Source organism: Drepanopeziza brunnea (genome assembly GCF_022702325.1).
Source record: "Drepanopeziza brunnea f. sp. 'multigermtubi' strain 214-2 chromosome Unknown ctg3, whole genome shotgun sequence".
In the NCBI taxonomy this organism is placed as follows: domain Eukaryota; kingdom Fungi; phylum Ascomycota; class Leotiomycetes; order Helotiales; family Drepanopezizaceae; genus Drepanopeziza; species Drepanopeziza brunnea.
Window position 1 is genome coordinate 2052463 of NW_027094066.1, and position 15350 is coordinate 2067812.

General features: G+C 52.0%; 6 protein-coding genes across 6 annotated transcripts; 4 read left to right on the forward strand and 2 right to left on the reverse strand.

Annotated features, from left to right (window-relative positions):
• Nucleotides 1–685: 685 nt before the first annotated feature.
• L3040_002710 (uncharacterized protein) lies at nucleotides 686–2850 on the reverse strand (the record flags this gene model as incomplete). Its single annotated transcript, XM_007296343.2, has 5 exons — nucleotides 686–881; nucleotides 1031–1511; nucleotides 1568–2104; nucleotides 2182–2602; nucleotides 2686–2850. 5 exons carry the CDS (start codon nucleotides 2848–2850, stop codon nucleotides 686–688), a joined length of 1800 nt encoding a protein of 599 aa, XP_007296405.2.
• A 1422-nt stretch (nucleotides 2851–4272) lies between these two features.
• Nucleotides 4273–4702, forward strand: L3040_002711 (uncharacterized protein; the record flags this gene model as incomplete). The annotated part of the gene is made up of 2 exons (XM_066155659.1): nucleotides 4273–4360; nucleotides 4494–4702. The coding sequence occupies 2 exons, from the start codon at nucleotides 4273–4275 to the stop codon at nucleotides 4700–4702; spliced, it is 297 nt and encodes a 98-aa protein (XP_066012637.1).
• Nucleotides 4703–4728: 26 nt separating this feature from the next.
• L3040_002712 (uncharacterized protein) lies at nucleotides 4729–5300 on the forward strand (the record flags this gene model as incomplete). Its single annotated transcript, XM_007296342.2, has 2 exons — nucleotides 4729–5059; nucleotides 5203–5300. 2 exons carry the CDS (start codon nucleotides 4729–4731, stop codon nucleotides 5298–5300), a joined length of 429 nt encoding a protein of 142 aa, XP_007296404.2.
• An 860-nt stretch (nucleotides 5301–6160) lies between these two features.
• Nucleotides 6161–7070, forward strand: L3040_002713 (uncharacterized protein; the record flags this gene model as incomplete). The annotated part of the gene is made up of 3 exons (XM_007296341.2): nucleotides 6161–6223; nucleotides 6522–6617; nucleotides 6726–7070. The coding sequence occupies 3 exons, from the start codon at nucleotides 6161–6163 to the stop codon at nucleotides 7068–7070; spliced, it is 504 nt and encodes a 167-aa protein (XP_007296403.2).
• Nucleotides 7071–9744: 2674 nt separating this feature from the next.
• L3040_002714 (uncharacterized protein) lies at nucleotides 9745–11367 on the reverse strand (the record flags this gene model as incomplete). The annotated part of the gene is made up of 5 exons (XM_007296340.2): nucleotides 9745–10483; nucleotides 10542–10590; nucleotides 10683–10723; nucleotides 10834–11066; nucleotides 11167–11367. 5 exons carry the CDS (start codon nucleotides 11365–11367, stop codon nucleotides 9745–9747), a joined length of 1263 nt encoding a protein of 420 aa, XP_007296402.2.
• Nucleotides 11368–12920: 1553 nt separating this feature from the next.
• On the forward strand, nucleotides 12921–14804 carry L3040_002715 (uncharacterized protein; the record flags this gene model as incomplete). Its single annotated transcript, XM_007296339.2, has 2 exons — nucleotides 12921–13250; nucleotides 13320–14804. The coding sequence occupies 2 exons, from the start codon at nucleotides 12921–12923 to the stop codon at nucleotides 14802–14804; spliced, it is 1815 nt and encodes a 604-aa protein (XP_007296401.2).
• Between the last annotated feature and the right edge of the window lie 546 nt (nucleotides 14805–15350).

A 15350-nucleotide genomic window follows, 5' to 3' on the forward strand; every position in this document is an offset into this window, starting at 1 on the left:
GGTATCTCTTATCTCTTATCTGTCATCTCTCATTATTCATCTCTCATCATCCATAGGAAACCGTAGAAAGGCCACAAACTGCCTGTCAGTCTCTTTTTGGTCTCTCTCTCTCTCTCTCTCTTCTGTCCTATCGTTTTTGTTTCTTTTTACAGATCCAACATAAACCTGATCCAACCCGATGCGATCCGATCCGATGCAATGCGATGCGATGCAATGCCCATAGACTCCTGATATTCCTGGTAACCTAATCCGTAATCCTAGCCTTTCAGACCAGACCAGACCAGCCAGACCAGACCAAACAAGTAGGAAGAAGTCAAACAACACACACCTCTTCCCGACTCATCTCTCCCTCCCCTCTTTGCAAATGTTCCTTTACCCCAAAAAGGAAACGAGGTGGGGGGTTGCATTCGCAGAGATGAGGAGGGTCGGATAGAAAGAAAAATCTTTGACCTTCGAGCGAGCGCGTGGTCGTTTTGCTGTGTTGGTTGGTTGGTTGGTTGGCGCGAGACGAGGGGAGGGGAGGGAAGATTTGAAGATTAAGGAAGGAAGGACGGAAAACACAGAGAAGAAAAGAGAAAGAGGGAGAAAAAAAAACATTAGAAGCTAGAACGCCAGCATGGAAAATTGATATGGTAGGTATGGAACAAGTGATTTGTCAGGGAGGGATTGGATTGGATTGGATGGATCAAGCCGACTTTGCAACGCGCTCAATGTCGGAGGTATCGGAGGCGCCGGGCGAGGAGGTGATGTGGACTTCTTTATTCTGGTTGTATGCGTGACGGGAGGCCTTTACGGAGCTGGTGTCGGAGGGGCGGGGGGAGTCGAGGGGAGGGGCGTTGCGATTGGCGGTGTCCTCGTAGCTGCGCCAGAAGTCCTTCTTGCTTGGGGCTTGTTAGCTGTTTGTTGTTCCTGAGACGTGGAGATGGGAAATGGGGGGATAGTGAGAACGGACGGAGTGAAGGATGGTTGGTATCTTGCCAAAAAGCAACATATGGAAGGAGAAAAAAAAGGGGGGGGGGGATTCACATACCCCTTGAAAAGCCTCACGAGCCAGCCAGGGATGACACCGCCCTTAACTTTCCAGGTCCATGGCTCCTTGAGCGCCTTGTCGGGAGGCACGAATCTCCCACCACTGACAGTTTCGACCAACAACACGGTCATGTTGAGGATGGTGTATGATACAAGACCGGCAATCAGACCGTAGGCAATGTTGTAGGTGAACGGCATGGTGGCCAGGGTGACGAAGGCTGGGATGGAGTCGCCGGGGTACTTCCAGTTGATGTCCTTAGCGGTGGAAGCCATCATCGCACCGACGATGATCAGGGTACATCCGGTCGCCCAGGGCGGGAACGAGGCGAAGATCGGAGCGAAGAAGATGGAGATGAAGAAGCAGATACCGGTAGTCATGGCGGTCAGTCCCGTCTTGCCCCCTTCGGAGATTCCAGCGCCTGACTCGATGAAAGCGGTGACGGGGGAGAGCCCAAAGAGCGAGCCAACCGAGATGCTAAGAGCTGAGCAATCTTGTTAGGATCGCGATGCGGAGCTGGGGGCAGGGCGAAGAACTTACCATCCACCAAGTACGCAATAGCAGAGCCCTCAAAGTCTTGCGTGTCCTCGTCGATAGCGCCAGCGAAGCGGGCCATGGAGTACAGCGTAGCCGTAGCATCCATAACGTCGACATACAGAAAGGTGATCATTGCAAGCGTGAACTGGGCACTCGCACCACTGAGGTTCCACTCGTTGACACCGAGCGTCTCACCGATCGGGTGGAAGGTGACCACCTTCTTGAAGAAGTTAAAGTTGGCATCTCCGACGGGGGTTCGAGGGAAGAAGGTGACCGAGGTGTCTCTTGGCCAGGAGATGATCGAGACGAGCAAGATACCGGCGATCAGGGCTCCCCTCGCCTTGTAAATCAGAAGGATGGCGGTCAGGAAACCACCACAGAACACACCAAGCCAGAGGGTAGGCGAGCGCATCTTCGTGGATGTAGGGCATACGCCATTGACATCCAAGTCTGCTGGGGAACAGCCTGCGAGCTCCAGTGGGGTAGCAGAGGCACCGGTGATGGCTCCAATTCCTGCGCTGTAGGTGAAGCCGATAATAGCTGATCTCAATTAGCCATCATACAATACATACAATACCTACAGCACAGCGCCTTTGGCGTGGGGGGGCGGGACTTACTCAAGTATAGACCGATCCCAACTCCGGCACCTAGCTTGATGGAGGCAGGAATGAGTCGGGCAAGCCATTGTCGCAGGCCCAGAATCGAGAGAGCGAAGAAGATGAAACCCTCGATGAAGATGGCCGTCAAGGCCAGCTGGTAGCGGACCGGTCCGAAGCCGTAAGGTCCCACGACGGTGTAGGAGAAGTATGCATTGACACCCATACCCGGTGCGAGCGCCACTGGCATGTTGGCGAAGAGGCCCATGGAGAAACTGGCGAGGGAAGCGATGGCGGCCGTGGCCGTGATATAGTCACGGGTCATGCGACTCAGGCAGAGCGAGTACTCCGGCTGGCTGAGGCAATCGTAGGGGGTGCCGTCCTCGGGCAGCACACAGGCGCCGCAGGTTCCACCGGAGGCCGTGAGGATGTTGGCATTGACCTATACATACGAAGTATACCGAACCGCGTTAGGTCTCTGCAGTCACGTTTTGCATGCGAGAAAGGAAGGGATATGCGACGAACCGAGATGATGTAAGCCATGGCGAAGAAGGTCGCCATGCCGGCGCGAATCTCCGTCAGGAAACGAGCGTCCTTTCTCGCCTTGGGATGGCCGGAGCCGTCGAGTCGGAATCGCTGACCGACGAAGCTGGTCGCGACGTCACGGTTGATGCTGGCGATGAAGCCCATGATGGAGAGTCGGGTCAACAATCTGCACAGCTGGCTGAGTGCCGAAGGGGTGTCTCTTTGATGTGAGTGGCGTAGGAGGGTCTCTCGCGCTGCTTCATGGCGGGCGAGGGTCGGGGTTTTGACGTGACTTATAAGGCCAGACCGTGTTGAGGGGGGTGGAGGGGGAGGAGGGGAGTGGGGGGGGGGGGGGAGGGAGAGGTGGAGGGGGGTGCAGATGCAGGTGTGTACCGGTATCTCCAAAGCTGACGGTGGTGTGGCGGCGTTCTTACTCGTTCTGCCCACGATACGGGCCGTTGCCAAGGGGCGGAGAGTCTCTGGCGGCTTGGCGTGCAGGCTGGTGTTGTTGACAAAGGGCGGGACTCGGGAGATCGAAGGGCCAAGAAGGTTGATGCGACTTGGCAAGAAGAAGGAAAAAGAGGAACAAATCAGACTGGACGTGGACGTGGAAGTGGAAGTGGAAGTGGACGCTAGTGAAAAAGGAGATTGACCAGAAGTGGAAGTGGAGTGGGTACGGGTACATGCTACTTGAGGCGACTACCACTAATCCACCAAGAGACAGTGATGGCATAGGGGAGAGGAGAGGATCGATACAGTAGGACGAGGGAGTCAAGCTGACAACCCTCGAACCAACAACTCAACGCGGCACTCGCTCTTACTCGACCAGCTCCCGCAGCCTATCAGGCCGTCCTCGCCTGGCCATGGCCATGGCCCTGGCCCTGGCATATGCCGTATCACACCGACTCCCGCCAGACAGAGAACCCGCAGCTGTCAAGCGGTCCATCCCCGTCTGCCCTTGTGATAGGTAGTAAGTACAAGTAGTACTAGTACTTACTCTGTACCTACTATACTGTACTGTAGGGACTCACTTGAGACACATTTCTGGCTCCTGCCCTATTGGTGTTGTGGTCCGAGGATAGCCTGCCCCGGGTCCGAGCCAAGGCTGCACGTCAAGAGGCTATCACAATAAGAGTTGTCTTGGCCCGGCCCGCCGCGGGATGGCAGCGATAAGACTCGCGCAGCGGAAACTGTAATTGCAGGCATTAAATACCGGTACTCCGTACAACCTCGATTACTCAATCGCTTAGTCAGTCAGAGCGTGGCTCGTCAATGGTCAGCGGTACACGAGAGCCTGGCCGGTGGGTGTAGGGCTGGTGGTCCGGATCATCGGGATCATGGTGGCGGTGGTGGTGGTGGCGGCGGTCGTGGCATCGAAAGGCAAGCCATATCCGGATGACGCCACGCAGACTTACGCTCTATCGGAGACCTGTATGTTCTCTTCCCCCGTCTCGGTAAAATCAAGGGGAGAGGAGAGATATCGACGACGGGGTTTCACTTTCGGGAGATGGATTCTCTTCGGATAATTTCGACTACTTCACGGGCGGCGATCCGACGGCTGGGCATGTCCACTACGTCCCAGCTGAGATGGCTGCCTCTTACAACCTGACATACGCCTCTCCCTCCTCAGCCGTACTACGCGTCGATACCTCAGTTACCAACGATACTGTCCCAAGTCAGTGTTTGGGCAGTAGCCAATTCCCTCCATTCCCTTCCTACAAGTGTCCCAGTGGCAGCCTACTCCCCCAGACAGACTGCTCCCAAGAAACCCAAAAACGATCACCTGCTGACTTCCGCATCTTCGGTAGACGCCTCCACAGGCCTCTTCTCGGTGCGCGTCACGTCGGAGAAGCAGTCCGGTCTCAATACTCTCTTCATCTTCGACTTGAAGCACTCCCCAATCGGCTGCGGCACCTGGCCCGCTCTCTGGCTCACCGATCCAAGCCACTGGCCCACCAACGGCGAGATAGACGTCATGGAAGCGGCGAACACCATGGAGCCTCCTACAACCAGATGACGCTGCACACGTCCAGCGGCTGCAGCATGAAATCCGTGAAGCGCAAGGAACGCGGCTCCGTCATCGCCTCCAGCTGTGCCGACACGACCTCCGGCTCGACGTTTAATGCCCGTGGTGGTGGCGTGCTCGCTCTCGAGCTGCGAGAGGCCGCCATCCGGATGTGGCAGTTCGCCCGGGCCGTCGTGCCCCCTGATGTCTGGAGCAGTAGGCCGGACCCGAACGGCTGGGGCGCGGCGACAGCCGATTTCCCGAACACGGACTGTAATATCCGGAAGCACTTTAGGAACCAGAGCATCGTGGCGAACATCGACCTGTGCGGGACGTGGGTGGGGGCGACGAGCACCTATTCCGAGCACTGTGAGTTATGGCGTTCCTCGGCATCAACGTCTTTTTTTGTTTTGGTTTGGTTCTGGTTTGGGTTTGGGTTTGGGTTTGGTTCTCTCTCGGGTTGCCTGCCCATGCGGCCTCTTCTCCCAGACGTACTGATCAGGAATACGTAGGTCCTGGAACTTGTGTCGACCAAGTGTCAATCAACACCACGGCGTTTACGGACGCGTATTGGGAGTTTGGGAGCTTTACCATCTTCTCCGTCTCCTGATTGAAGCTCGACTCGAACGAGTCACTTATTTCGCTGCTGTCTACCTTTTTCTAGGTGGTGGTGCATGATCACCAGACCTATAATGGAATTTCGTCTTTCTTCTTGAGCGGTAAGGATTGCATGTGTGAATAAAGAGCCTTATTCAGAAATGCGTCAGTACCGGCTGTTTTGAGTATATACGTGGTGTTTGATGGCCATGGATACTGAAGCGCTGGCCATGCCATGGGCAGGAATGGAGGCGGGCAGGCCAGAAGCTCGATGTGAAAGGGGTCGCGCATAATGATAGTAATGATAGGTAGTGTAGAGATGAATAGGCCTGATCAGCTGATCAGAGCGCAGATATTAAGAGCTGAAAAAGGCAGCAGAGCTTAGTTGTCAACGTAAATACTTCAAGTAACGATGCTTCGTCGCTTTGATGGTGATTTACGCAACGGTGGATTCCGAAGGTAGCCAGCCTTGCACGATCGTCGTCGTTATCGTTAGTGGTAGGTAGTGATGACGATATTTCCACCGACCCACATTTATTTTTCTTCCACCGTCACCGCCTCCTATTCCATCCATCCATCTATCCATCCGCGCACAGCCTCGCCTCGCCTCGCCTCACCCAGAAGAAGAAAAAAATTAACAACTTTCTCAACCCTCACCAAGGCCCCTTTTCCCAATACCTAACCTACCTCACTCACTGATCTACGAAACGCACTTCGGCGACGACGAATTGACGAACCTCGGAGTTTACGATTGGATTGATTGTGGGCCTCGCGTTCTTTTCTGTGGGCTTCTGTGGGTATTGGTGTTGGTTTTGGGTGTATTGGTTCGGTTTGGGTGTGTGTGTGTTGGAGATGAACGGACCGATGGCGAACATGTATAGCGGGGGCGGCGGCGGTAGCGCGGAGGACGAGCAGGCGAGGATGATGGCGAGGAATGTAGGTGTATTTCTTTGGTGGCTTGATTTGGCGGTGGGGGAAAGAGGAAGAGGAAGAGGAAGAGGGGGAGGATATGGAATTGTGGATATGAATGGGGAGAATTGGGTGCGAGGGAATTGTCTGCGAATACATCAATCACGTCTGGGAAAAGCGACACGACACGACGAGGGATTGACGGGCGAGGCAGACAGAACTACTGTTCTCTTCTTCTTCTTCCTTCTTTGATTTCCTTCGTGGAGCGTTAGCATGCGATCGAGAGGGGACGAGAGCGAAGTTGCTGACGGAACCTGCGGAACAGATGCAGAAGATGATGGAGTCCTGCCCAGGCAAAACCGCCGTGTCGGGCGTAATGGGCTTCGCCCTCGGCGGCGCATTCGGCCTCTTCATGGCTTCAGTAAGTCCCTCCCTCCCATCAACCTTCCCTTCCCTCCCTCCCTCTCCTCCACCACCTACCTCCACAATCTCTCTCTCTCTTTAACACCTCCTAACACCCCCCACCTAGATGCAATACGACACCCCCCTCCACACCTCCTCCTCCGCCGAAGCCATCAAGTCCCTGCCCCTGCGCCAGCAGCTCAAAGCCGGCCTCCGCGACATGGGCGCGCGCTCCTACGCCTCGGCCCGCAACTTCGGCAAGGTCGGCGCCATCTTCGCCGGGACCGAGTGCTGCATCGAGGGCTTCCGCGCCAAGAACGACCTCATGAACGGCGTCTGGGCCGGCTGCATCACGGGCGGCGCGCTGGCGGCCCCCGCGGGGCCCCAGGCTGCCGCGCTGGGCTGCGCGGGCTTTGCCGCCTTCTCGGCGGCTATCGATGCGTATATGCGGCGGCCGAGTGAGCTGGACTAGTATGGTGGTGGTGGTGGTGGTGGTATGGACACGGGCGATATACAGACTTGGGAATGTAAGAGACGGATCAAAGAAGATAAAGAGATGTAATGGGCCAAGCGAGAGGGGGGGAGGCATCTGTGTGGTGTGTGTGTGTGTATGTACGAAGTATCATCGTACCATACCTCCATCCCCTACCAGATAGACAGACAGAGAGAAACCCCCATCGTCTCTCTCTCTCTCTCTCTCTTTCTTTACTGGGATTCGGATCCGGACTGGGGCATTGCGAGGGCGTTGTTTTTTTCCCCTTCTCGGACGAGCTAAGGACAGAAATCCAGCTTGGTTGATATTTTTGTCCTTTTACTCATCTTATCACGTCATGTCCGTCGGGATTGATCATGGAATCGAGAGGTGTGTATTGTATTGTATTGTATGGTATTGTATGGTATTGTATGTAATATTATAGAAATCTCTCAAATCTTTGAAATCTGGAAATCTGGAAATCTGGAAATCTGGAAATCTGGAAATCTGGAAATCTGGAAATCTGGAAATCTGGAAATCTGGAAATCTGAAAATCTGGAATTTATTTTTCTAAAGGAAAAAGGGGTTAAGGAAGGGGAAGAAAGGGATTAGAACTGAGTGAGTGAGATAGATACCCATAGGCTGGGCTGCGCTGCGTGGTATAGTATTATAGATATAGATGTAATTACAACTGAGATTGTAATGGTGACTGTGATTATGATTCTGATTATGATTGTGGTTACAAGATAAAGAAGAAGCGGAGAAGAGGTAGAGGGAAGGAAGCGAGTGAGTGAGTGAGTGTATGGTATGGTATGGTATGGTATGGTATGGTATGCTTTTCTGGCTTGGGCTTTCTTCTTTGGCTCTGCGCTTGAACTGAGTACCTATATAAGTGAAGTAGAATAGAGTGAAGTAAAGTAAATGTACTTCCTCAGCCTTTTGCCTCCTGCTTCTTGCATGTATGAAAGAAAGACGTTTACTTATTTACTTATTTACTTATTTACTTATTTACTTATTTACTTATTTACTTATTTACTTATTTACTTATTTACTTATTTACTTATTTACTTATTTACTTATTTACTTATTTACTTATTTACTTATTTACTTATCTGTCTGTCTACCTCTAGGGGTCTTTGAAAGAGGAGAGGAACGAGTTTTTTGTCTTGTGTTTTGTTCCCGAGTGGGGAGCTTGTTGATGGCTGGCTCTATTGTTATGATCGGTTACTTGCGATGGGTAATGAATGCATGGAGGTTGATAAGAGGCTGGTTTCGGTTTCACGATCGAAGGTCTGTCTGATAATTTTTTTTTAAGAGAGAGACAGAGCTTCTTTTTTTTTTTTTTTTTTTTTTTTTTTTTTTTTTGATATGATAAGCGTGCTTTAAAAGATGCATGGAGGGGGAAAGAAAAAAAAATATGATGAACTTTCTAGGAAATGAGAATGGCTTATACCTAGAGGACGGTTTTATTTAATATGATTTTTTGATTGATACAGAGAGAGAGACAGAGAGAGAGAGAGTCAACTAATTACGTAAAGCAGAGAGAAAGAAGGTACGGTACGGTACGGTACAGTACAGTATCGGGAGTTATTTGGCTTTGCGCTTACCTAATATTTAGAGTTAGCAGTCGAAAGGATGCGGAGTAAAAGAAAGAAGAAGAAAAGGGGGGAGGGGGGCGCGGATCTTAGCTCTTACCTTACCTTACTGGGAAAGGCAGGTTAAGGGAGATCGTTTCAGCGATCCTCTCTGACCTTCTTTTACAAAAGACGGTCCAATAGGTATTGGGCCGTTTATAATCAAGACTAGTTCCAAACCAAGAATAGTTTTACTTTCTTGACCGTCCTCGAGCTTTAGGCCGTTTTATAGCCGTTGAATAGCCGTCATCGTTTAGTTTTTTTTAAATACGTTTATTAAGGCCAAGGGCTAAAGTGTTCGCTTACTAATCTAAGTTCTCGAAGACGGTTTAAGGTTCGGGGACGGCCTTAGGAGGGCTATAGGACGGTGTTAAATCAGACTTAAAACGATCGGGGACGGTCTTTTAACGGGAAGACGAGCTTTAGTATCGGCCTAAGGTGATCTACTAACTATGCCAACCTCTTAGGACCGTTTTTGAAAGAGATGGTGATTGGATTGTCAGCTGACGGTTTAAACAACTCCTTACCGGCCTTTAAGGAATGCATCTACTAGTAGGTCTGTGAAATAAGCAGAAGATTTAAGCTTGGTGATCGAATTAACTCGTCCTCCGAAGGTGGGATTCATGAACTTTGGCAAATGTGGGGGGTGGGGAGGGGGGGGGGTTCGAAGTGTTGATTGACTCTTAGTTTTGGTGCGAGAAGCGGGTGTGTGCATTTTGACATCGTTAGGATTTGGCTTCCTTTTTTTGGGTTTTGGGATTGATGAGGATTGTGAAGGAGAGGGTGAGTGGGTGAGTAGGCGAGTGAGTAGATTATATTAGTTATAGCAGAGAGGGAATATAATGCGATGGGTTAGGATGGGAGGGCAGGGGATGGGTAGAGTTTTAAGATTAAGATAGAGAATATAAATGGGAAAAAACAAAATAAATGAGTTTGAATGGTATCTTTCTACAAAGCATGTTCATACATGATTCATAGCTCAACTCCCACCTGGCAAACAACAACAACAGCTCTTCAGCACCCGATGCGTTTTTTTTTTCTCACAGCTCAGTCCAGCTCTTGCTCTCCCCAAGCACCACCAAGCTCTCCTTGTGAAGGCCGGCCCCCTCGGCAGAAACACCGCCCTGCGCGAGAGCAATCCTGTCGCCGTCGTCATCCATCAGCAGCGCCGCAGCCGAGACGAACGGCGCCCCGAGGATACAGCCGCCCATCTCCCAATTGAGCAGGCAGACGCCGCGATCGTTGTACGGATCGATGCGTCCCCGGGCGTAGTTCCGCACGGGCATGACGATCTCGATGCTCTCGCCCTCGCGCACGCCCGCGAACGTGTAAGTGACGTTCAGCCCGGCGGGGATATCCTCGCACGTACCGTTGAAGGCCACGATGCCGTTGTAGTCGACCAGTTGGCCGGCGGAGGCGGCGTAGAACTGCGATTCCAGATCGCCGGTGTAGTCGAAAGGAAGAGCGTCGCCGTGAGCGCCCGAGTCGATTAGGCAGGTGGTGGTCTGGTCCGGGGTGAAGGTCTGCCCGTTGAGGGTGATGTTGGGCTTGGCAACGTAGATGCCCACCTGAGATGCGTGGTCGACGACGTTGGGGACTTCGACGAGCGGGCCCGTGTATTTCGATACGTCGACGGCGCCAAAGAGGATGCCGCCGAGGAGGTCTCCCAGGGTGCCCGTGTGCTTGTCGAACCAGAGGAACATGGTTTGGGCGGCGACTTGGCCGGTCTTGAAGAGGTTCTGGCGGAACGAGGGACCGACTGTGTTGTTGGTGTAGGGGCTATGGAGAGGTATCAGTAATTGCGTAGTACCGTGGTTCTGATCAGGGCTTCACTTACGACAGGCCCAAAATACTTTTGTCATAAGGCGTAGGTAGGCATGAGCCATCTTCAGCCAGTTAGTATCAGCATCTTGGTATGTAGGAACATTCATGATTCAACATCACGAAGGCAAGAGAAGCAGAGCAGAATCGGACATACTATCAGCCAATTTCAAGAGTCCGTACGTCTGGAGCGAGAACCTGGTAGAGAGGAAAGTCAGCCAAAGCTCGTTCTTGAGTATACGGGAGTGAGGGGGCAGGTTGGTCACGAGGTCAGAATTCATGGATTGGCTATGGCTGAGTTCACTTACTGGATGTTGGATATTGGGCCAGTGCCTCCGGGTGCGGTGATAGTATCAGTAGCCCATTGCTCGCCCGAGACGATCTTGGAGTTGCCGGCGTAGGCGTAGGCGGATGTCTGGTTGATAAGCGAGGAAGTGGGTGAGAGGGCTGGGTCGTAGAGAGTCTCGACGGTCTCATTACAAGGTCCTACGACACCAAAGTACGGGGAACCCCAATGGACCACCGCGCCTGGAGCCCATACCTATGTTTGTGATTGTCAATATCTGTTTTGGTTGATGATGGTGACTTGTATTTGTGACTTGACTATGTGACTGGGAAAGGACATGAGAATGACAACGTACCCAGAAATTTGCACTCCCGGAATCCATAACCACCTTGACAGGCTCCGCTGAAGCAGCGGTGCCAAAGGTCAAGTTGGCAGTCACCCTCGAATCGAGGTCATACTCAAACTCTACGGGCATATAATGATACAGAGCGCTCTCAGCTGCGAGGACTCCGCCGGCCACGCTGGACATAACGAGAGTAGATAGCGAAGACCGCATGGTGAACGAGAGGTAGGAGGAATAGATTAATGCTCGCAGGGGGAAGCTGGAGACACGAGCGAGGGATCTCATCCCTTATAAGTACACGGAGATATGCCTGGGAAGTTTAGGGTAACCCATAGCTCATAGGTCAAAGAAAAAAAGATGCAACGCAGCCTCCCCATGTGACATGGAGTTGCCGTTTGTCCTTTATCATGCCTGTCAATACAGTAATAATTTACTACGTATCCTGTGTACCAGGTAAACAAGCTTCTGCAATCTTCTGCCGACAAGGGCTGGCCGGCAAGTTTGATCGCGCCCAACAGTGTCAAGATACGAGAAAAGCTTGGTAGGATGGATTGCCGACGCTACCGTACCGCCAACAGTCCCCGTATTCCGATTCTGATTGTGGATGTGGTAGTTCTGGTTCTAATTCCACATGAATCTGGAAGGGGATCGAGAAAAAAAAAAAACGGGGAGGGCATAGAGCGAATACTAATCTCCGGGGTCAAAGGGAATCTGGGGTAGAGCTTCTGGGACCTGGAGGGCTCCCTCTGGTGGCCTGGCATTATTGCCTTGTTGGCATGCCTTGTCTATGCTTTTTCCGCTCTACTTATTAATTTTCACTTTAGTTTTTCACTTTAGTGTTCCTCTTTACGTACTGGTAGCGTTTCTCTTAAGTTTCTCTCCTTAGGGATTCTCTTTAGTTTTCTCATTTGTTTTTCTCCTAACTGTAGAAGCCCTGTCCTTGGGCCCAGCTCGTGTTGTTGATCAAAGTTTCGAAGTTACTACGTAGTGGATAATGTCGAGGAGCTACAACACGAAGCGACCAATCACCAACTGCCGTTGTGTTCTAGAGTGTAGTTTTACGTAGTAGTACTGCGTACCGTATTTTTGTGTTTATTTTTGTCTTATCCGGTGATCCACATGAGCGCCGATACTACTAGATCCCAACGCCATCCTCCCGGCTGAGCGCTTCACTTGTTTATCCGATCAATTAATCTACAGCTATACGCTTCGGTTTTCAACAATACATACTGCTATACAACTATATCCATCCATTCTACTTCCAGCTATCGGTGTGCTTGCTCAATCCTACTTCTACGATTCAGTATGTTGCTTCGCGGCCAATATACGTAGTAGCCAACCCCCTCGAGACCGGGCGAGACCGGGGTCATTTCGCCACGAAAGAGAAGCAACCGAGAAGGTTGACAAGCACCGAAAGGTGGAGTCGGAGGACTGGGAAGCTTTGCGCTTTGCGCTTTGCCCTCTACCATTACCCTTTACCCTCCTTCAATTCGCTAGCATGATTGGCCGTTGTCGGTGTCACCGGATTGTCCCTTGCGGACAACCACAGAATACTTTTACTCCACTCATACTGTAAGGCACATTTTATACTTTCGGGCATGGGATCGTCGGTCCGTATATCAGGGGTATGTATACGGAGTTCGTATGTACGAAGTACCGGTAGGTAGATATATCGCGGCTTTCCTCTTCCCAGTTAACATGTCTCCCTCATTCGACATCGTCACCCATTGTATATTCTCTGGTTACCCCAAGAGCCGTTGGCCAAGATGCTTCTCCCTCGCTTCATCCTGCCCTCGGCACTCCTCTCTCTGGCCTATGCTACTCCAACACTCGTCGGGAACCAAGATGCGTATGGACACTACCAGGTTATGGAGACAGTGGAGATCCCAGACGGATATTCGTATCAAGGGCCGGCCGATCCAGACACGATTCTCAACTTGCGTCTCATTGTCAAGTCTGCAGGAGCATCGCAGCTGTCCGATAAGCTTGATCAAATCAGCAATCCTACGCACGCAGATTATGGAAAGCATCTGAGCCAAGAGCAGCTGGCTTCCATCACCGAGCCTGAAGCTGGCACTGTTGATCTGCTCACTTCGGTAAGCACAATCCCTCCACCCAAAGCCATAGTCACTGGTATTTCCAGCTTCGATACTAATGCTCCACAGTGGCTCGCTGCTTTCTCTGGCGTCTCAGGAGTTAGCCACGCTCGCCATGCTAGTGCAATATCGTTCAAGTCGACCGTTGCAGCGGCAAATTTGATGTTGGCTGCCAATTTTGGCATCTTCCAGGTCACCAACGGCGATGACAGTATCGTCCGCTCTCTGCATTACTCTCTTCCCGAGTACCTAACCCAGCACGTCGGGTTGATCCACCCCATCACCTTCTTTCCCAAGCCCAGTGCCATCAACGCCAGCCCAACTGCAAAGCGAGCCCCCGAGCTCGTCAACTCCTACCACGTCTCCCGTCGTGACGCAGACCCTGAGCTCTTGGCCGCATGTACATCCATTTATCCTAGTTGCATAGCCAAATTGTACAACATCGATTACACGCCTCCAGTAGACGAAAGACTTAGTGGTTCCAGTCTCGGCGTCGTAGGTTTCCTCGAGCAGACCATTTTGCAATCCGATGTCACCGATTTCGTCAGGAAATACGGAATTGCGGCCTCAACTCGTGCCAACCCGGGGAATTTTACAGTGGAGCTGGTCAACGGCGGCACCAACATTGCAGAGTTTCCTGGGGCCGAAGCAACACTGGATATGCAATATAGCATGTCTTTCACCGGCAACCTTCCCGTAGTGTTCTACTCAGTTGGCGGCCGCGCCCCAACTCTCGATGCCAACGGCGATCTTCGCCCAGCCGGCACGGGTGTCAACGAGCCCTACCTCGAATGGCTCGAGTACATGCTCGCTAAGCCCGACGGTTCCATTCCGCAAGTCCTCACTATCTCCTACACGGATACCGAGCAGGGTGTTCCTCGCTCCTACGCTACCCACGTCTGCGATCTCTTTGGCCGTCTTGCCGCACGAGGCGTCTCTATCATTGACGCCTCCGGAGACGGCGGTATCGCCGGCCAAGAAGACTTCGACTGCGTAACCAATGACGCAGAGAAGAAACCGACGTTCCTGCCCACCTTTCCAGCCTCATGCCCGTATGTCACCGCCGTCGGCGCAACGTCCGGCATCCCGGCATACGGGTCCGCTTTCTCCTCGGGCGGCTTCTCAAATTACTTCGAGGTCCCCGCCTACCAAAAGAATGCCACTGCCTCCTACATCTCGTACCTCGACGGGCAGTACGACGGCATGTACAACGCGTCCGGGCGCGGTATCCCCGACGTCGCTATCTCCGGCTCGCGCTACCAGACCGAGAACAACAACGTGTCATCGGGATTCCATCCAGGCACGAGTGGTGGCACAGCGGTGTTCGGGAGCATGATTGCGCTGGTCAACGACGCGAGGCTCCGAGCTGGCAAGCCGGTCCTGGGCTGGCTGAACCCGACGCTGTATGCGGCGCAGACGAGTTCTGTGTGGAACGATATCCAGACCGGGAACAGCTATGGGTGTGGCCTGGTGTTCAACGCGACGGAGGGCTGGGATACGATTACCGGGCTGGGGACTCCGGATTTTGCGCGCTTGATGAAAGTTTTGGGTTGAGTTTATCACCAAATCAAAATAGGGCAGGAGTATTGGCGCTAGGTAGGCATAGACACGAAGTGACGAAAGACATACTCTGTAGTGAAAGAGATAGATGTACCGGTAGATAACAGTCAGAGTAATTTATAATTCGTAATCTCTTTCCTAGCTTTCGTAGCCGCCATGCCTAACCTTGAGGAAATCCTCGCTTCTTGGATTTCCTGTCCTGTATCCAGATATAAGCATAATACTTATGCTCAAATGGTCCCCCGCAAAGCCGAACCTTGTAAATCTGATCTTGATATCCCCTTCACGCTTCCTTGAGCCCTATTGTATAAGAGGTTGAGTCGACGATACATATTGTTAGCGATGGAGACTGGAACCATCTTAGCGAGAACAAGGGTTTTTACGAATTGTCTTTACGGAATTTCCTTCTTCTTGAAGCTGGGAGAAAAGGGATTTGCGCTAGACTTAATCAAGGGCTTTTTGATAACCAGTTGTCCTAAGTTGCTTTGTAAACTTTTCATTTCTATGGAGGCAATGAGGATTTTCGTCAAACGGTGTCGA